Consider the following 16,457-nt stretch of genomic DNA (forward strand, 5'->3'; position numbering starts at 1 on the left):
CACAGAGAGAAGCAGTTAGGGCTGTGGAAAAATAATCTCAGTGCTTTTCCTACTCAGATACAGGTATGGGGAGGAACATCGCAGCATGGCAATGAGGTGATTCTTGTCATTTGTATGACAGAGACAAATTAGAGCCCAGCCATCCCAGGGTGGGAATGATTTTTGTGAAAATTAATGACTTGATTAGAAGGAGAAATGAAGCTTCTTCAAGGGGACATGCAAATAAAGGAGGAATCACTAAAACTGTCACCTGATGTAAAGCGAACATTACCAAAGGAAAGATTGGTGGGATATTGTAAAAAGACAAATTTGATACGATATTAATCATGTACCGCCAGCAACGGCAGAGGGAAGAGCAGGAGGAAGAATTCAGCTCAGTATGTGCCCGTATGACTTGGGAAGTGTCTTCTGTTTAGGTGAGGGATGAAAATCCCATTTCCAGGGGAGCTGGCTGTGTCCTGTGCACCCCTGCTGGGGTACTCAGGTCCATATTAGCCTGGATGGCGTTTCTATCTCCAGCCTCAATGGAACAAATTCGCCTGCTTTCATCTAGGGATGAGGGCAGTTCATTTCAGTAAGTGCCTGCAGCTCCCAGATGGCAAGTTTGCTAAGCACTGTGTCTGTATTGCATGATTTCTGCAACCTTTCGTGAGGATTAGGGCCGCTGTATTTTAAACAACAAACAGTTTCAGTCTCTTTTGGGAAGGATCACATCAGGCTAAAGCTGAGCAAGCATTAAATCTGATTTTGAACTTCACCTGCTTCATTAACATCTGAGTCTACAGGGGTAATTAGTTTCAGGTTCAATCCCAATCTTTTCTTTCCTTGTCCTCTGAGAACAAGCAAGACAGTGAAAGCAAAAGCAGTGCTTTAGCTAAGGAGGAGTACCCCCACTGTTAATGACTGATGGTGTGCAACAGTGCCTTGAGTTCAAGGAGTGCCTTGAGGGGTTTTCTTGTGTTTTCTACAATGTCTGTTTTAGTTTCATTCTCTTTTCCTTGAGTGTGGAGGGCCACAGACCTTTCAGGTTGGTGTAGATGATGCAAGTAGGGTCTGAAGGTGCTTATCAGACCCCTTTGTTGTTCTTGTCCAACGCTGCCAGTGCTCCTGGTGATGCCTCGTATCAGACTGAAGCCTGGTGGGAATTTGGCCTGGCACAGTGAGGAGGGGCCTGGCACGGACCTGACAAGAGTGTGAGCTCAGGTGCTGTGCTCTAGTTGCATGTGGCACAGTTGGGCAAGGGGGGGTAAGGTGTTAACTTCGTGACACGTGGGTCTCCGTGTCCTCAGGTAGCAGCAGAGATGTGGGCTCGTGGCGTGCCCTGGGGGTGCTGATGCTGAGACCCAGCGGGATGCGTTCCTGCTGCTGGAAGTGTATCTTGGCTCATCTGTCTGCAGGCTCTGGCAGCAGCCCCGGAACAGTTTTCATACTTAGAGACACATTTTTACAACAGCACGGCTCTGATTTATTTATTTTTTTTAATATAGGGGAAACGTATGTTGCTGAACACATGGCAGCTTTTTGCTGAGGGTAGTGCTCTGCAAAGGGAAGAATTGCAGGGCAGGGCTGCTCTCCTTGGGCTCTGGTTCTAGCACACCTGGTCTGGGCCTGCCTGCTTTAGGAAGTGCCATTTGTGCTGCTGGCAAGGAGCCCCAAACGCTCACTTTTCTAATGGCATCGCACCTGCATCGTAAACTCCTCCAAAACGTTTCCTCCTGGCCCAGCGTTGCCTCCTGTGTGCTGCGTGCATTGAAGCCTCTGCCTTTCTGCTCTCACCTGTGTGGGGAGCACGGGGCTGGCCCCCAACCCGCGGGCATCAAACCCTTCTCCAGGCTCTCATTTCCCTTTCTTACAAATGAAGGGGTTTCCCCTCCCTCCTCAGCAGGAAAATTTCCCAGTGATGTGCTCCTGAGGTGTTTGACCAAATATTATTAAATCTCTGCAAGGGCTGATAATCCCAGAAGCGGCGTGGTGCATTCCTGTGACATTGAAATCATTTAGTAATTTTACAGTACATTTGAATTTCAGCATCACTCGGCCGCTCGCTTCCCATTAACGCTGCCCGGAATTTCTTATGTCCGTGCACACAAGCAAAAGTGTCAAGTTTCTCCTTCATGCTCCAGAACGCCACCTGAATCACAATTGTGCTGCAGCTAATTGTTATTAATTAAGCTGTTCCTAGTGCTCCTAGCTGGGCTGCTTCTTTGGGTTGTAATACAAAGCAAACACATTTTGTGAGAAAGGCAGTTGCCGAGGTTCAGAAGGAAAACAAGGGTGTCCTGTTCCTGGGAGCCCCTCCTCGTCCCGTGAGTGCTTTTGGTGCTGGTTTTGGGGTGGGTGCTGGATGTTTAAGGATGTTTTGGAGCAGAGCAGGGCTGCCTGCTGAGGTGTGCTGCCCTTCTCTGCTATTTCCAAGGGCATTTGGCAGTGGGTATATTTGCACCGAGCCGCTCTCCCTGCACGTGCTCCTGCATCACTTAAGCGTGCGGCCGTGGCAAAGCCCCGGTCACAAGTTTAGGAAGGGATCACAAGGCAGGAGCTCTGTGCATCCCATCGTGCTCCCCCTCCCACCTCTGTTGCCTTTCCCAGGTTCAGTTTAATGAGATCATCAAGCGGAGCAAGTGAGGAGAGGGCATTAATGAAACAGGGACCCCGAGAGCGGCATCCTCGCTGTTAGGAAAATTGCTGGCTGGCCTTTTCCTCTTAATGAGGCCGCTAATAATGTGCCCGGTGCTTCCCAGCCAGCAGCAGGGAGCAGGGTGCATCACTCCCCCTCCTGCCTCCGTGTTTGTTGGTGATAAGAAAGTAAGGTGGGGAGGTCTTGGGGCAGGAAGGCTGTTGTTGGCTTGTGGGATAGAGGAATCTAAAGCTGACTTTTATCTGTGGGAATATGTCATCCCTGTCTTCGAAAAAAGCAACCAGACATCTGCTGCGCCTTTTGCTTTTCTTCTCCCTTGTGTTAGGTTAGGAAGCAGAAAACGGGTTATTTTGGCACATCACTGGGACGTGTTATTTTAACAGAGAGCTAGCAGTTGCCATTTACAGGATAAAGGTGCTTGTAAATGTAAGAGGTAAGAACTTAGCCCTGGGGCACTGGGTGGTGATGGCTCTCTGCTCCAGGTGTGTGCAAGGCACTGCCTTTCCTCGCTGATGCAATCCCAGCCTTGCACTGCTGTCTTTGCTGCCCTCCCCGATTCCCTGCAAAGGGTTGGTCGATTTTCCCAGCCCTGCAGTTAGTAAGGGAGCAAGCTGCAGCACTGATTACCCCATTGATAAAACAAGCCCGCTGCTGCAGAGCGCAGGACTCAAAACTGATGGTGCTCCTGCTCCTGGGATTTACCACGTGAAGATATTTTATTGCTATCTTGTGACATTTCCCTGCACTTTTATGCTCATTTATATAACTGTTGTCTTTGATTTATGGCGGATTTTCTTCACGTGTAGCAGTGCCATAAATTGTGCAGCCCTACTTTCAGTGGTTTTAAATTTAAGGAATTCAGTAAACTATGGGATCGAGGGGTAAGGGCAGAAGCCTTTTGGTGAGGCTTTTGATCACAACCCTGGGCAAAATAACCAGCTCTCTCAGTGCAAAGCTGAAGCAGGCGTCAGTATAGGTTGACACAGCCTATTTTCCCCAGCTGTGGGGTATTTCTAGTGTGAAATGTAAGTGTTTTGGTGTCTGATAAAAGAATATATGAGGCCAAAACCACATGGTGGTGGCGTTTCTTTGGAGGTCCCTTGGAGCTCTGCTAACTGAGGTCATCCAGTGTTTTAAGAGGAGCAGCACATTAATGTTCTTCTTTTCATCATGAACCTGCTTGTTCATAGGTTGTGTTTTAAGATCCTCAGAGAAGCTCAGATTTCCAAGGGGTGTTCTGCAGCCACCGGAGATGCGAAGCCTATCAAAGCCACTGGTTGGGCCGATGAAATAAAGACCTTGGGTTTTTGATTTTGTCGGCGTCTCTCGTTGTAGGGGAAGAGAAACAGCTCATTTAAAAATTGCTTTCTGAGTTGGGCTGTCAAAGCAGTTTTCCGTTGACCTTTACAAATTGATACCGTCACAATCAATGGACAGAAGTTTAAGGGCAGCCTCTGGGGGTGGGAAATAAGCCTAAACCTTTATAAATAATATATGGAGTGCATTTTAAGAATCCCGGCAGAAAGAACAAACAATATTAGCAGGGATCGTATTGGAGCAAACAGATCCATAAAGAATTCATAAGACACAGTTTTGACAAATACAGTAACTCGGGGCTTGTCTTTTGGCACGACTTCTCAAAGCATGGGAAACTAAAATTCCAAATGTGCTTTAAAGGTTAGGCCAGCAGAATGGTATATTGGGTTTGGACGCAGTCGGAGGTTTTGAAGTTGCTAACCTGTGCTGTGGAGCAGCGTTTAGTGACTAATACAGGGACATCTAAGACTGATGCCCTGAATGCTTTCCTGCATGCTCTGGGTTGCAAATAACAGCCCTTAGCCTTGCTTTCCCCCTGAGGCTGGTGGTGTATTTCAGGATCCATCTCTGCTATCTTAAACCAAGGCTTACCTGAACTGGGCCTGGAGCTGGAAGCAGAAACCGCCTGAATCTCTCTTAGATAATGTCTGTTAATTGCTTGGCTTGGTGAGGCACTTTGTTGGAAACTAAACTGTGAACGCTGAAGGCATTTCAATGAAGTAAGCTATTTTTTGCATCCTGCATCTGGTAAGGAAATGCCACTCTTCCCTCTAAGCTGTGCAGTCATTCTCACTAAACATTTATTTGCATGACCGTAAAGGAAATCTTTAATTTTAAACGCTTTTCTAACGCAACTTGAACACTGATAAGTTACCAGAGTGATCGCTGGAGCCAGCGAGCGTGGCCTCGGTGCTGACCCTGCCTGTTGGGCAGAGAGGGTGTTGTGGGGTCCCTTCCCACCTCTGTGTCACCCCCCGTCACCACTGTCCCTTGGCCCTGGCAGCCGAGGGAGGCTTAGCTGCTGCCTCCTCATTGGAGCGAGTGCTTCCAGCTTCACAGCAAGACCTCAAGGAGAGCCAGATGATAGAGCAGATGGCAGATGACTAATTTGGCAAAGTTAGATGAGTGGAAATTGTTTGCTTTAATTGCTTGTCAAGTCCAGTACCTACATTATAGTTAAGGAGCAACTATTTACCCTCAAAATAGAGCAAAATGAGCAAAGTGCGTGTGACTGTGTAGAGTAGGGAGAAGAAGGAAAGGAGATGGACCCAGAGAAGATAATTTGGAATGCACTCTTGGAGAAAAGGTGGAGAAAAGGAACCACTGGCAAGACCTCTTGTATTGATATCTGCTTTTTTGAGTGGTAGCCTTGTAGCACATCTGTCCCGTTGTGCCTTTTCCGCATCATCATATGTACAAGAGGAAACTTAAGGTGAAACAACGCTGTAAATGTTTACATAAAACAAGCAGATGACAGTGGCTTGACTCGATTGGCGCAGGCAATTATCCTTGAAATGCTGCAGCATAAATCAGGTCAACGTTTTGATGCCATCTTTTGTTGATTCAAACATGGACACTCCATGGGTAAATTACACTGCGCAGCATCAACCAGCCAGATTTTGGAGAGCTCGGTGCAAGGACGGGGTGCCGTCAGCTTGGGGAAGTGTAATCACACATAAATAATCCTTCTCGATGAAGTTGCAATCCCTGTCAATCCTTTCTGTGCCTGTTTCCTTGTTTGGAGCAGTGGGAAGGATCTGCTCGTCGCAGATGGCAGCCGACGGGCCCGGCTGGAGCTGGGATCGCCCTCCTGAAGCACGGCTTGGTGGTTTTTGTGAGAGCACTGAGTAGCTTTGACTTCACTGTGGTCTGCCACATAGGGAAGGAGGAAAAGCCTCTCATTTTAAAACATCTCTCCAGAAGCTGCTAGGGTTGAAGGAGAGCGGCTGGTGACCTCAGGTAGGTTTTGGCCTTCTCTCAGGAGCCATCTGTGAGACTGTGAGCCCCCTTTCATTCAGGATGTGCCTAATTGCAAGAAAAAACAGGGCTTCGGCAGCTCCTTCAAAGAGGGCTGTGAAATAATGGAAGGATTAAAACTGCTTACCCCTTCTTCAGTGCCCGTACATGACAGGGTACCCAGACTAGTGCTGAGAGTGGAGAGCTTTAGGAAATGAATGGGGGCTGCTACGAAATGCTGGTAATTAGCTGCTCGAGTATTCTCTCCCCATCTGGGGGGGTCTTAGCAAATTGCCAGGAGCGTTTGCAATTATTAATAAACAGTTACTTCGGCTGCCTTTCAGGAAACCCTGATAATGGTGCTGTCTGTAAAAAGGCAGCTAATTAAGTAAATAAATTAGAGGGAAGAACCAAAAGGCTGTGTTAGGAAGAAGTTGTTTAGCTCTTCCTGGCTGGCATAAAAGAACATATTATTCTGTTTTGCTGAAATGAGCACGTCACGGCGTTTAAGCCTCTTAGTGGTCTTGGCCTGCTTGACAACTCCATCAACAAGGAGGGGATGTGCTGCAATCAGGCGGAGACACGCTCCTGTGTTCTCACACGGAGATCCACGCTACCTTCGCTACCTTGTGTGTAAGGCAGAACAGTAACAGGGAGACCCTGGGGGCACAGCATTCCCCAGGGACAGGCTCTGATGTGTCCTGTGATGTACCTCAATTCCTGAGGCAGACAGGCTGGCATTCATGTGTCCTGAGTAACTCCAGATGTAGGCAGATGCAGGGGGAATGAATAAAAACATGAAGCAGATCTCCCTCCTTCCCAGAGTTAGCTGTCTGCTGGGCTGGGAGGATTACCAAATCAGTTAGAGTTACGAGAAGCAGAACCAGACTGAGTCGAAGCTATTTTGTAATATAACATGTAGATGTATCATCAGTGGAGCAAAGGAAGAACAGCCCAAAAAGCAGAAAACTCAAAGACATTTTCAAATGCCTCGACGGTTTCTTACCTCTGAGTGAGCATCGGAATGGTGTGGCTTCGTTAGGAAAAAATGTCAATGTGAAATTAATTTCAAAGGCATGTGCATGAATATTGATGAAATACGTAAATTCAATCCAACGCAGACAATTATGACTGCTGTAATTAGGGCCATTAGGAGCTGCAGCAGTTCTCTGTCACTTTAGGTAGCTGGGAATCAGTAAGCAACTGAACGTGAACCGTCAGTGCATCAAACGGAGTGGGCATGAAATAATTATATTAAAAACACAGTAGTGCTGGAATTAATGTTATATTTTCCTTCTTAACATTCCCTTTTCTGAGAGAATTTGTTGTCTCACCACTGAGACCTACGTTTTGCCTAGTGCAGGACTCTGCCTCAGGGGCTGGATGCCTGCTTCTGTCCTCCTTTGCAAAGAGGCAGCTCGCAGCTCCAGGCTCCCGCTGCAGGACAAGTTGGCTTCTGGACTGCAGAAAGGGTCTTCAGGGTCAGAAAACATCGATAAAATGAATTAAAATGAACAAGCTGTAGATCTACTCCAGGTCATTGGGTGCAGGAGTTGTAGGTTTTCCATTTGTGTTTCTGCTGGTTGCACTTTGCACGGCGGGAGGATGCGCCGCGTGCAGCTCCCACTCGTTACCCAGGTTTGGGATTTAAATGAGAAGGAGGCATGGAACAGCCAAGGTCTGAAGGTGATGAGATCTGTGGGTATCTGCCTATAACCACTTTAAAGGGTTTGTTGCTGTAATAATCCCAAGAGAGAGCGTGGCAGTGAGCTTGTTTGTAGAGAAATGGATTTGAGAGCATCACAGCGTGTTGGTAGCCCGGCACAGGTCAGCAGCTCGCTGGGTTTCTGTCTGCAAGTGTGTCATGTTTTCCTGTGTGTGCAGCATCAAAATGTCTCTGAAGGGTTTCCCTCATTGAGACAGCTGTGCAAAATCTCAGGTTTGCATTCAGATCCAGTGCTGGGAGAAGCTACAGGCTGGGAATGCATTCAAGCTAGTACTGTTTTGACTACCGTTAGAGACAGATGTATTAGTGTTTTTTATGAACCCAAGAGAGGATGTGCTGCAGGGACTGCTTTCGACATATAATCTTTATTTTCATACCACTCATCAGTTTCTGGGGCTATATAAGATAAGGTGTTTACCAACGTGTAACAAAGTGCTTTGAAGAGCTTCTTCTTTATGAAGTATAGATGACGGTGTTTTTGTAAGGCACGACAAGGAACGCGCTTTGTCGCACTCGTGTTTATTTTGGCACTTTTATTTCTGAGATGCTCCAGCATATAAATGCCAGTTACCATTTGAAAGACTGTGGGAAGGATGGAGGTGCTCTCCCAGCTCCATTCTCCTGCAAGACACAAACAACACGGTCATTTCCCTGGCTTTCCTATTATTTTGCATTGGCACTTCAGTTTCCATCTCAGCTGGTTTCTCTCCTGTTGCTGCAAGAGCAGGCTCCAAATGTTCTGCCTCCTACAACAAGAGATGGCTAAATTAGCTTCCGCCAAACATTTAACGTGCATGCAACATGAAACGGCAGTGTTGCGGTGGATAGCTTTATTAGCTGAGCTGCTGGAATTGTTTTCTGAGCTACGCTGATCCTTAGCACCGATTGCAGAATGGAATAGAAATTATTTATTAGTCCTCGGGAGCCGTAAGACAGAATAATACTTATTGGGCTGGAAACACAGTCAATCTCGTTGTGATAGATGGTGCTGCTGCTGCTTTCAAGGAAAGAGCAAGCAAAGTGATTTTGTAACGGGGAGCAAATGATTGCAGGAGGCTTCTGGTAGGGATACGTGGTGTCTCCTGTGAAGGGTTTCAGTGCTTGTGTGGCGGATCTAAACTACGCTTGAAGCATGTGGTAGGAAGGGGCTTTGTATTTCCAAAAGGAAGACGTGTCATCCCCCAAAATGCCCATTAAGTACGTTATGAACAATATCTCAGAGTGTTTTTACTTTATGTGGGTAAGGTTTTATGGGAATTGTTCCTATTAAAAAAAAGAAAGCATGTAGTGGGTATATAATAGTAGCAGTCCTCGATCACCTGGTCGCTTGTATGAAAAAAAGAGAGCATGTTTTAGTTAACTCTGCTGCTTGTGCCTCAAGTCGTGGAGGGTCCTGTTGGCACTGATCTATCCAGGGGTGGGAATGGCCCCGGAAATGCTCCTTTGGTCTGGCTCGTGCTCTGCGCCCATTTCAAAAGTTTAGGTATGTTCAGATTAATTAAGCTGCACGCGACCATGTCCCAGAAACTGTCGGTAACGAGGAAAAAAGTCTGTGCAGGAATAAGCCCAATGGCATGCTCGAGCATTAAGTAACATTGCTGTCGGACAGGCTGACAGCTGCATGAAGTAATGCTGCTTCTGTATTTTTCTACCAGCTTCATTTTTGTCACCTCTTGATGCACAGCAGTGTAATAGACCGAGCAGAGCAATAATTCAGCAGTAGCTTTGAACCGGACTTCAAGATCAGAGGAGTGTAATATTAAAGAACAGCTTCTGAAAACTGTCTGTATTAGGCTGGGATTGCCTCGCTCATCTGGCACGTCTCCCTTGTGCATTCACATCACAGTCTGGTGGCTTATGGAAGGGCTTCTTGCTCTTCTCTTTCTTCTGCTTAACTGTGCAAAGCAGGGAAGAGCTGGGGATCTTGGGGGAGAGGAGGGAGAACGATGCTGTGTGCAGCCCTTCTGGGCAGCTGGCTGTTGGTTTCTGGGCAGACCCCTCTACACATCAGTTGATAGAATGCCAGGTGTTGTGGGTCCTCTCAGGACTCTCTGTCCCCGTGTCCTTTAATCTGTGGGCTGATATCCATTTGTTCTGTGTTGCTGCGTTTCCCACCTCCCTGCATATTCAGCAGTAAATACCAGCACCTCCCTTTGCTGAGAGGTGTTTAGCTGGCTGAGGTGAACATGGGTCTTCCCACCTCTGCTGCTCATACCTGGTCCTGTGAATAATTCAGAATGTTTATTGCAGTTACCTGTATCCCTGGACATAAAACTTAGATCTCTTTCTTTGCTCCTGTGTTTCCTTACTCACCTGATTTGTGCTTGTGGTTTCTTGCAGTGTGTGCTGGCACAGAGAACAAGCTGAGCTCCCTCTCTGACCTGGAGCAGCAGTACCGGGCCCTGCGCAAGTACTATGAGAACTGTGAGGTAGTTATGGGCAACCTGGAAATCACCAGCATCGAGCACAACAGAGACCTCTCCTTCCTGCGGGTAAGCAACCTTCTCTTTATTTTCTCCATCTTATGCATATAGAGGAGTAGCTGTGGATGCTGGGCTGGTGTTATGAGCCTAATGGAACAGTCAGTGTCTGGAGGAGGGCTGTGATAATAAAGGCTGTGGTAGGAAACATGGCTTGTGGTGGTCGTGCTCTCGAATAGAAGTCAGCCCAAGACACAGATTTGTGCTGCTTGGAGCTCATTCTGCACAACACTCGTGTCACAATTCGAGATGCACGTCTGTGTGTGAGTGGTATTTTGATCAGGAGCATGTAGGGGAGCGGAGGAGTTCCAGTGCAGCAGCAGGCAGCCCCACAGGTTGTGTTACAGCCAGGCACTCGTGAGCCTGGTGCTCAGTTTCAGTTCACAAAAACCTGCACTTTCTGTACAGCAAAGCAGCTTCTCTAACAGCGTGCTTAGCTGTGCCTCGTGTTAAATTTGTTGGGGATTTCACAGGATTTCTGCTCTATACGTCAGCCTTTATTTGCTCAAAGCTGTTGAGAGATCTGCAAGCAGAATCCTGCTACCAGATACACGTCTGGAGTGCAGTTTGGGGTGCTAATTGCACTCAGACTAACAGGTTGCCTGTTAATTTGAGCGACGAATGCCTCGGAAGTAAATGCTATCTGTGCATTTCACAGTTGTGACAGGTGGGGGAAAGGCATATGTGCTTGTGCTCCGAAATAGATAGCCTTGGGGCAGCTGGGCTAATGTTGCCCACTGCGCAGCCTTCGTGCGAGGGCAGGATCCCTGCACAGCTCCAGGCATCGCTGGGGTTCCAGAAGCTCCCCTGAACCCCCAGTGGAGTCATTGTGCATGCTGCTAAATTCATTGCAGATAGTCCACCCGCTTCAGCTTCCCATCCTTCCTGCATTGTCGGGGGTTAGGTGGGGAAAGCAAATTAATGCTCAGTGAGAGATTCGCTTTTCCTTGTGTGTTCCTCTTCCGTAGGCACAGTTAAATGTTGGCAGTATCGTGGCACTAAAATCAGCAAATGAGAGCAAGGAAGAAGGGTGCTGGTAGTGAAAGATGGTGGTCCGGTCACATTGGCTTCTTGATACCAGTTGTTATTGCCTTTTTGTTGGTGTTATCTCTTGTCGTACCAGAGACTGCCCTCTCACAGAAGTCCCAGCAAAGAGCAGAACTTGAAACAACACCCAGCAAACTAAAACTCTAGGTAGCATGATAAATGGTGGTCATTAAAACAGAATACCAAACAGAGGAGGACGTGTTCTTAGCGAGGAGAATAAATAAATAAGATTTGGCATATTTATGCTGATAATTCAACATTCATTAGTTACGCAGTATTACTTGTTTTATCATTTAAATAATGGCTTGAATGGCCAAATGAAGGTGGCAGATGAGAGATAAGCAGATGAGAGACCATTTGTCTCCTTGACTTCAACGTGGCGAACTCTTCCTGCACTGTGATGTTCTGCCACTCTGCTCCCTTTCTCTCAGTCTCCTGTAAAAATTGCCCACTTCTCCTTTGCTCAGGCCATCAGTGGTTTGGGCTGTCTGTTTGTCTGTACATTAAGTACAGGGGCACTGTGTCCTTTGGCCTTGGCCTTGCTCAGCTTAGCTGTGCAGCCTGTCACCCATGGGAAGAGGGAATACCTACCCACCAGTGCCTGCTGCACCGTCGTGTAAACAAACGCCATAAATGAGCTCAAGTAGGGGAAGAAAAAAGCTCTGTAATTGTATTTACCCTGCAGAGGAAGATTAAAAGATGTGCGTCCCATCTTTCATATTTATTCAGACGCTTATTTCCTAAGTAGATTTGCTTTAAGTGTGCGAGTTAGCTCTCAGGATATCTGCTGATTGAGACTAAGGAGGGCTGCGTGTCACCTCAATGAAATGCTCAGCCTCTCAGCTTTGAAGCGTGGTGTTGAGATCATAAGTAGCTCTGTTAACCTAAGAAAGGTTTGAACGTGTGCTCCCTGTTCTTCCTAGCAGTTTAGAGTTGGTGTGGGCTGGGAGCATACATCTGCTGTCTTGGTTTGGGAAGCTGGGTATCACCTGCCACGTGGGTAGCCAAACTGGGGAGAGGGGTTGTGGTGTGAGGTCCTCTCATGGAGGCACAGCTGAGATTTTTCTCCCCATCAGAAATTTCCTGGTAGAGCAGACACCTGTTGTAGATCAGGTACCTATTGTAGATCAGTTATCTATTGCAAGTGACTGATGCCAGAAGCAGGACCCTGTTTTACTGTTGCTTGGCAAAACTGACTGTACTGGAAGACAAAATCAGTGTAGCACAAAACCATCTTCTGTGGGAGCTTCTCTTCTCCTCCAGCACTTTTGGTAAAGTTGTCTTTGACCAATCCTCAGCCTTTCAACAATTCACAGTCAGAAGGTTGTCTTCTTGTCCCTGGATTTTATTTAACCAATTCCGATTATTTATTTTTGAAGACGTAACTGAAGCTCTGCACCATGTGCTGCAATAACTCTCCCAAACAATTGTGAAACTTATTTCCAACCGCAGTCATCAGCCTTTGGAAATGATCTACCAGTGCTTTTTACATTCTTTCTTAATTCACCTCGGCAGTGCTGCTGCAGTTCCCTGGGCTGTGGCTCCGTTGGCACTCTGCAGCTTTATCAGTGTAGCCCCTTCTTCCCTCTGTCAACATGCAGAACTTTGTGCTCTGAGCCTGTGTTTATTGTTCTCCTTACAGTGATGCTTAAGCTTTGTGGCAGATGGGATGTGAGGGCTGGGGTTTTCTATAGAGGACATAGTATATTTTTTTGCTTCTGGTTATATTCAGTTTTGGAGGAAGACTGACTCAGACAGAGCTCCTCCAAGGGAGGCTTCCAGCACAGGCAGGGCAGGAGTTGTTGCATACCTCGCTGCCCATCGGTGTTCAGGGCTGCATATGGTCAAAAAAATAAGTACTGCGTAGCTTTGAAAAGCTTTTCAGTCTACTGCAGCAAAACAGGACTGTACAAACCCTTGTGAGAGCTCCAGCTGCCTTGAGGAGCAGGAGAGAGCTGGCAGGCTTGGATAAAGGACAGGGACTAGCACCTGTCAGGAGACCCCAAAAACGAAGTGCTGTAGGGTGGCTTTGTGTGTAGGGAGGGGAATTTTCTCTAGTAGTTCTTGGGAAGCATTGCAGTCCATCCCTAAGAGATTTAGAGGGGTAAAGTTGCCCTGTGGCATCTCTCCTGCACTGAGTTGCACCTGGACATCCTCACCAACATCTTTGGCTGGCAAGAGGCAAAGAGGTCTCCACGTAATGCCAGACGTGGAAATCGAATACTTGCACTTACTTATTTGTAATTGCCTTCCCAGCACCTTGCCATTAGAAGACAAAGCATCAGAGTGGAGCAGTGTGCTGGGCAGGGCAGCCTGTGCCACATACACCACTTCTGCAGAAAGAGGACACTGCTGCCCTTCTGCCTCAGTCTGGCTGAGGCACATGAAACAGAAAAGGCAGCTGCTGTGCTAGGTGGGTTACAAGAGGCCAGGGGCATGCCAGACCATGCTCCTGGCATGGACAAAATGTTTTACACTGGTCAGGATCAGCTGCCAACTGTGTTGGGCGAACCCGAGCTGTGTTTGCAAGTTGGATCCCGAACTCAGAGGGTGGAGCGGGAGCAGAGCTCAGCTGTGCAGTGCGCCTGATGCATCTGTGGTACAGCTCTTCTCCAGGAGGATGGCTTTTTCTTTCGTTTCTTCTTGTTTCTGAAGAAGCTGTAGCTTAAAATAATCTAGGCAGAGAGCATTAATAGCCAAGGGAAGTAACAGTTCAGGTTTGTGGGGTCATCCGGATCTGTCGTGCATGCAGACATGGGTGGTCAGATGGCAAGGCATGCTGCAGTTCTGTCTATAGCACAGTGCAGTGCCATGATACAGTAAGAAGTGAGGTGATGAAAAAAAAAGTTGTTCCACCAACTTCAGGGCAGGGATCAGCATGTCCAGAGCAACACCCATCACCTCTTGAAGCACTGTGCTGTCCTGTTCTCCTCCCTTCCTAGCGTTCACACTGCCCTTATACCTGTGAGGTGAGACAGCACCCGGGTGCTCGCTGCACGTGCCTGTACTGAAGACTGATGTTATACACCGTGCAGTCCCTAGCATCATCTCCTCCAACTCCATCCCAACCCCACCATTCCCCACGAGTCCTTTCCAGCAGCCCCCTTCCCCCAGAGCTGCCTGTGTGGCCCCTGGCCCCTGCCTGCTCCCTCATTGCACTCCTGCCAGGACCGCCATGTATTGCCCAGCTATGCGTGCCCCCTGTGGTGATGAATAACCCTGAAGCCATCGGCTGCAGCAGGAGGAGCACGGGGTTAAACAAATGCATTTGCTTTTGCTCCTAGCCCTGCAACTCAGCACACAGCTATTTCTGTCTGGCTCTTGTAGAGTGCTTTTTGTTAACGTTGTTTACAAACTCTGCATCTCCGTCTCTCGCTCAGCTCATGTTTTTGCTGGGTCCCCACAGCCAGCTTTCCACTCTGTTTTTACACTCCTCCCGTCCCTGTTCTTTTATTTTCATAGCTGCCCAGGCCACTGCAGCAGGCACGATAGCTGGGCCGGGAGGATTGCTTCTCTTACGTACACAGAGCTGGCCTCCTACATTACATAAGTAACGTGAGGAACCCATTGGTGTGCCTTTCTGCCATCCTCTTTTCCCCACCAGCACTGCCAAAACACCTCAGAGCTGCTCTGCAGTGTAGCTTTGGCTTGGTTTTAAGTCTGAAAGTGTAACTGGTACTCTTCTGTTTGAATTCAATTTTTAGCTTCTGCAAAGCAAACATAGAAGAGAATTAATATACAATTAATCCTCAAGCTGGGTTTGCCAAGCCATAGCCAAATATATGTACATTAGCGATTTCCCCATTAATTTAGCAATTATTTTTGGTGACTTCCTATGGAAGATAGACTTTGAAATAACCACTTGTGTTTGCGAGAGGAGCGGCGCGCTGCATAAATGCCAGCTCCTGCTACGACACAGGGTCAGTGCATGCAGCTGTGTGCGAGGCTCCCAGGCAGAGCTCTGGGGAGGCTGTGATGGAGCAGAGCTGAGTGCTGCCCCTCTGCAGGGAGCCTGCTGCTGGGTTGGCTCTGGGCTGCTGGCACGCTGTGGGGCTGGAGGCCACAATGGGGATGCTGGCTTGCTTCTGCTGTTTGCCATCGCTTTGCTGGGTAGAACGTGTCTGTTGTCCTTGTGGAACAGCTAGCAGGTGGCATTAGCAAGCCTGCTGACACACGTGCATCTGCTTCTGGAGGGACCCACCTGGCAGGGCTCTGCCACGGGGACTGATCTTTGGGGGATCCACGGGGACTGACTCAGCTTCGGCAGAGCACTTCCCTGCTCTCCAGCTGCCCCTGCCTTTGTGGAGGAGCCTTCAGTTTGGGAGAACGTCCTTCAGCTGTGACACACGTGGAGATGAGAGGATCACAAGTAGAGATTTGAAGTCCGAGGTGATTAAGAAGTCTCTTTCAGTTGTCTTTTAGCTTCTCCCTTTCAGCTCCCATTGTACTGGAGGCACCCCACCTCCTGCTGCCCTGGAAGCCTGTCTGATTCATGTGCGTGGCAGTGATAGCAACTCTTGAGAGATAAAAGGAGCCTGACTTAAATTATTCACAGCAACCCAAACCCACGCACATGCTCCGCATCCCTATTCCCTTTTCCTCCTGCCATCCTGTTCTCACGGCTGCAGCAGAGCCTCCTGTTTTCACATGGGGCGGTGTGCTGGCACCCAGCACTTTCCAGGTTCCTGCACCCATCCTGATGTGGGGCAGAGATCTGGAAATCTGTTCTTCCCTCTGACCCCTGTCAGCCCCTCCAGCACCTTGCGGGGGCCAGGCAGGGATGGGAGCGTTCTCGCAGGGGTGTGTTATCTGTAAGGTGTTTAGCAAAGCCAGCGTCCCGAAATGCTGGGGCATTCACTATAAAGGCACTGCTGGTGGGAGGAGGTTGTTATTAAACATAGAACAGTGCAAACCTTCTTAATGAGGCGGTGTTTCTCTTAGAAGCACTTCTGGCCTCCGGGCAAGTGAAATGAGTTACGCTTTCCCTTTCAACCACCTTATGCTTTTAATGATCTTCCTCTTGTAAATGTAAACCTCTCCCGTACCGACGTGTGGGGAAATGCTGGCTGAGTTGAAGCCATGATAAATCAAACAAGGAGTGGTAAAGTTTAGCTAACCAAGAAAAAAAAAAAAAGAGAGACCAGTTGCAAACACTTTAAAATTACAAATGGATTTATTGGATTAGAAAGAAAACAAGTGCTTTTCTTTGTGCCACAGGAAGAGAGCTGTCTCCATTTGGGGCCAATGATGAGCACAGTGAGTTTTCAGCCTGACCTTAACCCTAATTTGATAC

General features: G+C 48.0%; 1 protein-coding gene across 1 annotated transcript in view; it reads left to right on the forward strand.

The window, feature by feature from the left end:
* The window catches only part of ERBB4 (erb-b2 receptor tyrosine kinase 4), a 474,646-nt gene that overhangs the window by 171,813 nt on the left and 286,376 nt on the right, over positions 1-16,457 (forward strand). The window contains exon 2 of the mRNA XM_065751277.1: positions 9,978-10,129. Coding sequence (XP_065607349.1) covers positions 9,978-10,129 — 152 coding nt within the window. The remainder of the gene's footprint in view (positions 1-9,977; positions 10,130-16,457) is intronic.

This window comes from Cyrtonyx montezumae, unplaced genomic scaffold (genome assembly GCF_038088225.1).
Source record: "Cyrtonyx montezumae isolate F1298 unplaced genomic scaffold, pur_monq_1.0 scaffold_7, whole genome shotgun sequence".
Classification (NCBI taxonomy): Eukaryota; Metazoa; Chordata; class Aves; order Galliformes; family Odontophoridae; genus Cyrtonyx; species Cyrtonyx montezumae.